The sequence below is a fragment of the Stegostoma tigrinum genome, chromosome 6, assembly GCF_030684315.1.
Source record: "Stegostoma tigrinum isolate sSteTig4 chromosome 6, sSteTig4.hap1, whole genome shotgun sequence".
Lineage (NCBI taxonomy): Eukaryota > Metazoa > Chordata > Chondrichthyes > Orectolobiformes > Stegostomatidae > Stegostoma > Stegostoma tigrinum.
Genome location: NC_081359.1, coordinates 98,216,717 through 98,227,684, shown reverse-complemented (window position 1 = coordinate 98,227,684; position 10,968 = coordinate 98,216,717). Strand labels below are relative to the sequence as shown.

At 41.1% G+C, this 10,968-nt stretch overlaps 1 protein-coding gene across 5 annotated transcripts in view; it reads right to left on the bottom strand.

Moving 5' to 3' along the window:
* Positions 1–2,412: 2,412 nt before the first annotated feature.
* The window catches only part of jade3 (jade family PHD finger 3), a 58,896-nt gene continuing 50,340 nt past the window's right edge, over positions 2,413–10,968 (bottom strand). For all 5 annotated transcript variants that reach the window (XM_059646788.1, XM_059646787.1, XM_048533373.2 and 2 more), the window contains 4 exons: positions 10,326–10,442; positions 8,234–8,710; positions 7,997–8,114; positions 2,413–3,577 (listed from right to left, as the gene is read on the bottom strand). In XM_059646788.1, the coding sequence (XP_059502771.1) occupies positions 2,649–3,577; positions 7,997–8,114; positions 8,234–8,710; positions 10,326–10,442 (1,641 nt within the window). In that variant the 3' untranslated portion in view covers positions 2,413–2,648. The remainder of the gene's footprint in view (positions 3,578–7,996; positions 8,115–8,233; positions 8,711–10,325; positions 10,443–10,968) is intronic.

Sequence of the window (10,968 nt, the reverse complement as noted above, 5' to 3'; positions counted from 1 at the left end):
CAGTCCGAGACATGGAGAAAGTGGAGCACCTATCCTGCTGTTAAAGTTTGCAGAGGTGCTGCTGGTGATATTTTCTAGGCGCTCAAGATGTCTTCTGTGCATTGCCTACATCTCGTATACATGTTAAAGGGCAGATAATACTGCTGCCCTGTAGACTATAAGCTTAGTGACAGATTTTATTGAACTGCTCTTTTTGGACTTGGATACAAGAATTATAATGCAGTTAGAACAAATACCTCTAATAAATAATTACAAGAATATTTTATCTAATTTTTTTTAATCAGAAAACTACCTGTAAAAGAGGATGCTCTGGAAAAGGTCAGCGAGAAAACTCCAGAAATTTCAATATATAAAACAACTGAAATACAAACACAATTTAAGAAACAAAGATTCATATTTAAAGACAATTATCAGTGTACCTGAACACATCAACTATCATACATGTCTTAAGGACAAGCTTGTTTTCAGTCCTTTCTCCCATTACTTAGAATGATTTTGTGTTTTAAAACACAGTAACATTTTAGGCTATCCTTCATTTCTAGAGAAGGATGCAAAGTTTTCCTCGAAAATAAAAAAAAGCCTCAACTCAAGGCAAGAAACAACACCAAGAGCTTTATGGTGTTAATTTGCAGCAGAATCTATTATGGTAGCACCACAAAACACTTCATGCATATTTTTCACCAAAGGCAGAGGGAGCAAAAGTTACACAATGGCTTCTGCTGCTCGAGCACCTAAAACCCGCTATTTATAAAAAGGGAACTAATATTTCCCTTTGTCCCATGAAATGCCAATAATGAAAGTACAACTTTAAACTTCGAAAAAAATTACAGAACATTAAACAGAACAAATAGAATGGTGCATTGAACAGGAATAAGGACAGGGAGGCAGAGGTCAATGGCAAAGAAGGGGAGGGGGAGGTGGTGCTGGGGTGATGTTTGTCAGAAATCCCAAGGTCAAGATGGAGGAAGGGCATCTGGAGAGACATTAGTAACCCTATACCCCACTTTACAAAGTTTCATGCACCCAAAGAGAGATGCCTGGAAGAGACAAACAGCTATGCAAATGCTGTGTGTTTGAACAGAACATGAATGGGATGGAACTTGTGGCTTGAATTTACTTTCCCAAACTAGAAACATATTTTACAATACATTGCAGTTGGGGGCGGGGGGGCGGGGGAAGAAGAAAATGGTACATTTAATCTAGTTTGGATTATATAATGCCTTGTGCAAATTGACTGTATTTTAGTGCTTAAAACAGTAGAACTAAGTTAGTATTTTCTAGCTTCATAATAAAAGAGCATTACACATATTTACTATCATGTTTTCTCTAGTACTTTTTTGGTAAAAAAAACTTTGAACTTTTGGTTGTGTGAGTCAAATACAAATACTGATAGGAAAAGAAATGGACAGTGGTAAATCTTGGTCTTCCCTGCTTGCCCTTGAATGAGTGAGTAACTGAGGCAAGCTAAATATTTTTGTTGCAACATTAGGAAAACTAGAAACAAAATACAATGACATTAAACAAAAAGCTGCAAACATCAACAAAATACATAACATCAATGACTAGTAGGGCTCACATTGAAATAAAAACATGGAAAGTTGTAAATGTGAGGTCATTTTCCATTTAGTTAATTCAAGAAGTATGGCAGCAGGAATTTGTGTGGATTGACCATTTGGATATTAGGTCAGACATAACATTAATGCATTCCCATAATCTTCTCCAACATAACATGTTTAGAGCGTCCTCGTACTTGGCAAAAACCTCAAGTGCTTCCTCTCCATAGTAAAATAAATTAAGCTTTCATTTTCTTCTCATTTTTCCTCCCTGGTTTCCTGGGCTAGGCAGCAGCTCACTGCAACCACATGAGTCGAGAACAATCGGGCTATGAAAATTTAACTGCGTAGTTTAAGTAGAACACAAGGTTCTACTTGACATCAAGAAAATGAAATTTGTAATTACCTGCAACTGGACAAAACTAAGGCCACTGCAGAGTGACACAAGGTGGTTTGTTCCAGGGAACGGGGTTGGGGAGGAGTGATGATAGGAAAGACAGGAGTGATTGGGCCGGGGGGCGGGGGCGGTGGCGGAAGCACGCACAGCAAAATCCATGAATCAGACTGGCTTAGATGATGGTCAACAATAGATCTATACAGCACAACAGTTTTCAGCAATGCAGAACTTTGCGTGGAGTGCATATACTATGAGTTTCATAATTGTAAAACGCCAAGTGATTACAGTCTGGGAAAACTTCTATTTCTTGGAAGCAATTAGTAGTTAATTTATATCCCCCCTCCCCCAAGATTAATAAAAAGAAACTTTCAGTGCAGCTGGTTGTATCCAAGAACATGCTGCAAATAATAAAACAATGCCATTCACCAGGAAAACAATTAAAAAGTTCCTTAATAAGTTCAGTTGTTGTAATGCCCCAAGATCACCTTAAGGCATTTAATTTTAAAGTAAAACTTGCATCTGTAAAAACATTGATAGAAATACACTTGTCATTCATCTCTGTTCACAGGGCAGAACATTCTGGAGTGTAATCCACGGCAAATTCAAATATTGCTGCCCATACAGAGCTATAAAAAAAAAGGGACTAAATATTGGCTCAATTACATTTAGCACAATGTCCTCAGTCATTCAAGTATTGATCACCTCTGTACTGAATTGATGTGACAAAGCATGTTTAACCTAGGTCTGCTGTCCTTGTTGTGTTGCCGTGACCGAGAATCTCTCCCATAGTCTTGGCTAGGATTTTCTTCAGAGTTTCTTTTCCGTAGCCTGCTCCTTTCCTGCCTAATGTCAGTTTCAGTCTCGGAGTCGCTCAATTCAACATCAGGACAGTAACCATCGTTATCTTGGTATGCTGCCATTGTCTTGTGCTCAGAAAGCTGCTTACTCCACAGGTGATCTTTGGCCGATCCCCTTTTTAGAGGCTTTTCACAGTTTTGCAAGTCTTCTGAAGTCCTCACTAAACCATCCAATCGGTCTTTGCAAGGCTGGCTAAATTCCCCCAACTTTGATTTTCTGAAAGTGCCCTGGTTGGCAAAATGGTTTGTAAGAGTTGCCACTTTGTCATAGGTCGTTTGACTGGAACAGTCTCTCTGAATAATAATGCTTGATCTTCCTCTTAAGCCATTTGATTTATGTAACCCTGGTTTATTGTTGTCTCGCATCTTTCCATTGGCATCAGCTGATTGTCCACGTAGTGTTATGTGAAGCGTTGCAGGCTTGCCAGATGTCTGCTGCACGTGACATTCGGGGGATAGCAGTGAACTACCCGCTTGAACATTCTGCTTATGGCGACTACCAGTTAGCAACAGTCCGTTGCTTCTGTCATCAGGTTTAAGCCAGTGATTGGACTGTAACTTCTTTTCACTAGTTCTTGAGCCTTGTGGTATTGCCAAATTGTTTTTACTGTACAAACTACCATCAACGTTGAGGGAAAGTGGACCATTGGCAGTAGCGGTCGTACCACTGTTGATGTTTTGCGAGGGTTTTGAGGCTGTTTTTAGTTTTATTGTGATTCTTGGAGGGTCCTGGAACATCAATCCTTCTCGTGGTAATGTCAAAGGAAGCCCTTAAAATGAGGAGAAAGTGTGTAAACTGAAATCACAAATATGTTCCCCTTTGTCCCTCAACATCCCCCTCCAAATTTAAAGTTACTTAACAAAGGGAGATGGAAGCCTGTTTGTATATTTTTCCCTCTCTCTCTCCTGTTACAACGAATTGCAAGAGAAGTAGTGCGAGTAAGAAATAGTTGGGCATTAAAGCTATACAATAAGTGTGAACTCAGAAAAGGCAAAAGTTGGTTTTGCTGGATATATATGCACATGTAATGTGATAAATAAGGTTGGTGAGCTGCAATTGCAGATAGTCAAGTGGAAACATGGAGGAAAGAGAGAGAGAGACTTAGTTCACAAAATCTAAAAAGAGGACCAGACCAAGGTGTTCAGGAATGATAAGGAAAAACAGAGAAACAGCACCATACTGATAACAGAACAGTGATTGAAACAAGGATATCAGAGGGATCAAGGTAGAATCTTACTTGGGTAGAGCTAAGAAATATTACAGTAAGGAGTGTGTTCTGTAGGTTCCAACTATTAGAGTAGGCAACTTATGGAAGAAGGAACCCAAGTCTTCTCTAGGTACATACACACAGCGAAGAAAGACAGGAAAAAAGGAAAAAAAAAGTGTGACTAATTAGGAATCAAAACAGTTAGATACCAATGAAAGCAGAGGGCATAGCCGAGGTATTGAATGAGTACTTTTCCTCACATCATTGTCAAACAAGCTGTTTGAAAGTCATGGCACAGAGAGATGGAAGTTTAACTAAATGAGCTACAAATTCATAAAAGGAGGATTAGAAAAGTCCAGCTGTATTTACATGTCAATAAGTCACTTGGGCCAGATCAAGTGCATCGGAACATTGACGGAAGTAAAAGGGAGATTATGAACAGCTTCATCATGAGGGGTTTGACCTGAGTACAAAGGGAAAATGATTTAAATTGGCAGAAGAGATGAGAACTAGAGGATACAGGTCAAAAAAGGCAAATGGTGAAAGAGCCAAAGACAATGAGGTAACACTTCCTAATGCAACAAGAATTCTGGAACAAGTAGGGAGGGTCAGATGATTGATTGCATGAGGGATGGCTCTAGTCTACACCACACCAACCCACAGAAGGAAAATCAGCCTTGTTGCAAAACTCCTTGCCAAAATGCTGCACATAAGGAGCAAGGAGTCGAAAGGTTCAAGGCAGATGAAATGCAGATGTGAATTTCAAGTCAGACCAGGTCAGATCAGTTGTGCTAACAATGATTGGAGCTTACTGTGGAGCAGGGTTGAGGGGCAGAATGGTTACTACTACTACTTGTTCATACGTAGATAAAAATTTGGAATTGGATTCAAAACATCACATCAATATTTTTCCCCAATCTGTTACTGACAGTAGATGTGTGCAAGATTAAGCAACTTCAGAACAGAGAAGGCTTAAGTATTTGGGGAAAAGTAGCATACTGTGTATAGGCCGTCAAAATTATGAAAAGAAAATTCTTAACATGTGCAAGAACAAGGGATGGTAAGCACAATAGATACACAAGGGTAACCAATATGGAGGAAACTCAGGAATTCAAATACTGAAAAGAAATTTGAAGGAAGGAAGGAGGAGGAAATTTAAACGCAAGTTGAAAATAAATGAAGATGCAAGTTATAATGTAGATAAAGGAAATTTGAGGGCACTGTCAGTGAATCAAAAGAAAATGTTGTTAAACAGAGGGTGCAGTAAAGATTTACAAGGATATTGCTTGGACTGGAGGCTTTACGTTATAGTGAGGGGCTGAATAGGCTGGAGCTATTGTCCCTGGAGCAGAGGCTGAGGGGTGACCTTACAGAGGTTTATAAAATCACGAGGCGCAAGGACAGGGTGAATAGCCAGGGTCTTTTTTCTAGGGGAGGAAGTCCTAAACCATATAGGGCACAGGTTATAGGCAAGATGAGAAACGTTTAAAAAAGGACCCGAGGGGGTACCTGTTTCATATAGATTCTGGTGTACACAGAATGAGCTGCCAGAGGAAGTGGTGGAGGCAAGTACAAGTCCAACATTTAAAAAAGGCTCTGGATGGGTACACGAATAGGAAGTGTTTACAGGAAAAATGGCCACATGCCGGCAAATGGGCCCAGATCAGGCTGGGATCGCTGGTTGGCATGGATAAGTTGGACCGAAAGGGTCTGCCTCTGTTCTGTATGAATCTATGATTACAGAATACAAAATTCTGAAGAGAGAGAAAACAGTACTTTGTCTATCACAATAATGAGCAACCCAGGGTCTTAATATTGCTGTCATGAACTACAACTTTCATCGCCACAATTTAAAAAAAAACAATGGATTTGGGCATTGCTGACAATGGCAACATTTCTGATTTTCACTAAGAGAAAAGATGGCAGTGAGCACTTGAACATTGCTTATTGTTAGATGCTGCTAGACAGGAATCAGGATTTTAACCCAGGATCAATGAAAAGATGTCAGACTCCACTATACTGATTTGAGAATATAAGTCGTCCCTAACTTAAGGACTTTCTTCCTCATCAAGCAGTGTGACTTCTATTTCAATACGCTTCAATCCTTCAAGGGCTATTGATCCAATCCCCCCTTTGAAATGTATCTGCTATCTTTTCTGACACTGTTCCATGTGCTTACAATGTACAAAATAAAAGGTTTTAAAAAGATTCCCCGGCCCACAAGTGTAAGTTAAGTGGAGGCAATGGCTCACTGATATGATTGCTGGACTGTTAATCCAGAGACCTTGGTAATGATCTGGGGACTCAGGTATGAATCCACTACAGCAGATGGTGAAATGTGGATTCAATTAAAAATCTGGAATTAAAACAGTCGAATGACGACCGTGGAACTGGTAATTGATTGACAGAAAAAAAAACCTTATTTGGTTCACTAATACCCTCAAGAGAGGGAAACTAATATCCTTACCGAGAATACACCTCCTCCCACCCACCCTCCTGCAAAAATTCCATCCCCTATTCCCAATTCCTCCACCTCATCTGCTCCCACGATGAGGCATTCCACTCCCTCACATCCCAGATGTCCAAGTTCTTCGAGGACCGCAACTTTCCCCCCCTACAGTGGTCGAGAACGCCCTTGACCGCGTCTCCCGCATTTCCCGCAACACATCCCTCACACCCCGCCCCCGCCACAACCGCCCAAAGAGGATCCCCTCGTTCTCACACACCACCCCACCAACCTCCGGATACAACGCATCATCCTCCGACACTTCCGCCACCTACAATCCGACCCCACACCCAAGACGTTTTTCCATCCCCACCCTTGTCTGCTTTCCGGAAAGACCACGCTCTCCGTGACTCCCTTGTTCGCTCCACACTGCCCTCCAACCCCACCACACCTGGCACCTTCCCCTGCAACTGCAGGAAATGCTACATTTGCACCCACACCTCCTCCCTCACCCCTATCCCAGGCCCCAAGATGACTTTGCACATTAAGCAGAGGTTCACCTGCACATCTGCCAATGTGGTACACTGCATCCAATGTACCCGGTGTGGCTTCTTCTACATTGGGGAAACCAAGCGGAGGCTTGGGGACCACGTTGCAGAACACCTCCGCTCGGTTCGCAATAAACAACTGCACCTCCCAGTCGCAAACCATTTTCACTCGCCCTCCCATTCTTTAAATGACATGTCCATCATGGGCCTCCTGCAGTGCCACAATGATGCCACCCAAAGTTTGCAGGAACAGCAACTCATATTCTGCTTGGGAACCCTGAGGCCCAATGGTATCAATGTGGACTTCACCAGCTTCAAAATCTCCCCTTCACGCACCGCATCCCAAAACCAGCCCAGTTCGTCCCCTCCCCCCACTACACCACACAACCAGCCCAGCTCTTCCCCTCCACCCACCGCATAGCAAAACCAGTCCAACCTGTCTCTGCCTCCCTAACCTGTTCTTCCTCTCACCCATCCCTTCCTCCCACCCCAAGCCGCACCTCCATCTCCGACCTACTAACCTCATCCCACCTCCTTGACCTGTCCGTCTTCCCTGGACTGACCTAACCCCTCCCCACCTATACTCTCCTCTCCACCCATCTTCTTTTCTCTCCATCTTCGGTCCGCCTCCCCCTCTCTCCCTATTTATTCCAGAACCCTCACCCCATCCCCCTCTCTGATGAAGGGTCCAGGCTCGAAACGTCAGCTTTTGTGCTCCTGAGATGCTGCTGGGCCTGCTGTGTTCATCCAGCCTCACATTTCATTATCTCTAATATTCTTACCTAGTCTGGTTTACATGTGATTTCAGATCCACATTAATGTGGCTGACTCTTAACTGTCCTGTGGACAATTAGGGATGGGCAATAAATGTTGTCCTAGCTCGTGGTGCCTTCATCCAATGAATAAAAAGCATCCAATAGACAAGAATGCCGCTTAATATTGCAGGGTCAGGAGAAAAGGGAACTAAAATCGATGTATAAAACTTACCAGCAACAATTTGCTGATTCATCAGTTGGATATGCAAATTAAAAAGTTGCTCTTGCACTTTGCTCTGTGACAACTTCAATTTCTCTCTTCTGCTCACCATGTAGCAAAGGTTCCTCACCTAAAAAGAATGAGCAGCATTTCAATTTTTAAGCATTCCTTCCAAGTTACCTGTAACCCGCACGTTACTGCTTTATTATAACTGAGTTAGGAAACAAATAAAAACTAAACAAAACAAACCCTTTCCAAGTCTTGGCGCAGATGCATGAACATCTTCATTCTGGAATGAATCCGGTCCTCCTTGTGCTGATTCAAACAATTTTCTTCTCCTTCCTTTGGTGGCAACAGCGGTTTACAGAAATTGCTTTTTCGCTTTAGCTTCCAGTACTCAAAAATATATTCTACCACCTGCTCAGAGAGATGCAGTTCACTAGCCACATCAGCAACCTTTACCAAAGTGTAAAATTCTTCCTCCAGCTCCTGAAGTTTCTGTGCACGCAAACCTTTCTTCTCTGTTTCAGTCTGTTTCTGTTTTTGCTCATTGAGTTTTGCATTTTGTTCAGAGTCACCATCTTGGTTCTGTCTACCTTTGCTGTGCTTGAGGCAGTACGACTTGAATTTTACCTCATCACCATCATCCAAAATAGTCTTCATCTCCAGACTATGCTCAAAAGCACAAGTTACATGAAAGGCTGTGATGCAGCTCTTGACTGAGCACTGGAGGATTAATAAGAAACACAAACAAATTAATGAAAATAACACCATTCAACAGCTAGTTAGAATGAATGGTTACAGCACAGGAGGCCATTATTCAGCCAGTTGTCATAACGTTCACCAATAAACATACACAGACAGACACTAGTATATAAAAGTGAGTTTGGGTGTTTTAATTCTAAGCACTTTTATCATGACAAGGCTCTTTAATTTAAGAATACAAACACACCAATTGCACAATTGGAAAAATCTTGAATTATGAAGAGGGGATCCAGGAACGGTCCTAAATTTGAAAGGAATCTGCTAACAAAGAAAGGTTCAAAATGCTCATATTTAAAAAGGTTACCATGTGTCAGTACAGACTTGATCTCCCTCATCTTCAAATCCCAGTGGGGAAGAGTTAGACCAAACAAATCTACCTTGCAGAATCATTATTACTGCAACAGCCATGCTTTACGAATGAAACAGAACTGCCATGGTGAAAATAAAATGTGTTACATTCTCCTCTCTACACCAAAAAGGTCCCGAGAAGTTCATACCTAATTTTGTTGCAGGACACAGCTTTTATAGGGAGACAAAGTGATAACATCACAAATCTAGAAATCCTAAAGACACAGGTCAACATCGTGGGAAGCATAGGTTCAAATCCCACCATAACAGTCGGTGGAATCTAAACTCAGGAATGAATCTGGAATACAAAGCTCAATGACTATGACAACTGTCAACAATAGAAATGGTAAATGGATTCATTAATTTAACTGTGAGAGATCTTGGATGCAAAACAAAAAAGGTTTGTCAACTGAGTACATAGTACAGAAAGATAATGGTCCAGTGGTAGCGTCACTGGCCTTGTAATCTGGAGGCCCAGACTAATGATCTGGGATGGGAGTTAAATTCTACTCACTGCTGTGGTCTAACTGACATTTGATTAATAAAATCTATAACTGAAACCCAACTTCATCGTATTAGTAAACGATAGTTGTTAAAAACCATTTGGTTCATTTATGCCTTTTGGGAAAGGAAGACTGCTGTTGTTACCTGGTCTGGCTTAGACTCACTCTAGACCCACAACAATATGGTCTAGCAAGTTGCTGAGTTCAAGAGCAATTAGGGATAGGCATCAAATGCTCGCCTTGCCAGCCAAGTCCAAAGCTCAAAGATGAATGAAAAATAACTTCCAATTTGTGACACCAACTTGTAAAAAAAAGTATAATACAGGGTTGCAATGAAAGCCAATTAATGAATGATTTGGAAAGAGGGAATTAAATTCCAGTTGCAAATAGCAGCTAACTATAAAGAATCCAGGCTCCTGCTTGTAAGCACTTTCAATGCCAGTAGCCTTTTGTAAATAGGTTCCTTACCTGAAATCACTTTTCAACTGAAAGCATATTTGATCACACTTCGGCAATAACAATGATCAGGTCCCTGACAAGTACCTGGTTCATTTCTGAAAATTCAGCTTAGACAACACATCATTCGTTGCCAGAGTCAGTGGCACAGCAGTTGAATACATACATATGAAAAGTGTAGAGAGGACCATTAACGACTTCCTGTAGAGAAGGAATACAACTCAACCATTTATCAAGCCCTTAACCAGAGTCTTGCAGGAGAGACATACCTGAATGCAGGCACCAGTCTTCAATTTGCAGAGGCTGCAGACTAATGACCATCGGCTTGGTGGAATGTGAGACACTTTTGTAATTGGCTCCATTCTTTCAGGGCAGGCAATGCTGACCTGCGATTACATATAAATATATAGTCAAACATTTCCCAACGAGCAAAAAAGACCAGAGTCAAAAGTTTAACTCTGATTAGACTTGATTTATGGGTAGTTCTAGGATGTTGGCTTTTTTCAAAGCACAACAATTTGATCTTTTTCCAGGAAGAGGTATGCATTCAGACCAACCAATTGTATCAACCATCAGCAGGGTTCTAACTATTAGATTTTTCTAACTGCTACTTTTGAACTGGAATCTACAAAATAGAATTTGGGGTCAATTACTAGAAAAACTTTCAAGAAACTAAACTTCTATTATAATAATTCTGCTGTGAAAAGGAAATTCTAACATTAAGTTTTATTGAGTGGAAACATGCTACCAAGTATTTTATCAAAGTTGTAAAAAAAACAAAAACTTGTTGGCCTATAATGTTTTCATTTCCACAGCTGAATTATTACTGTAGAAATTAAACTCAATTAATCTCATCCATCAAAATACAACCAAGTCTCACTATTACACATCTCAATTCTAAGCCTCACAATG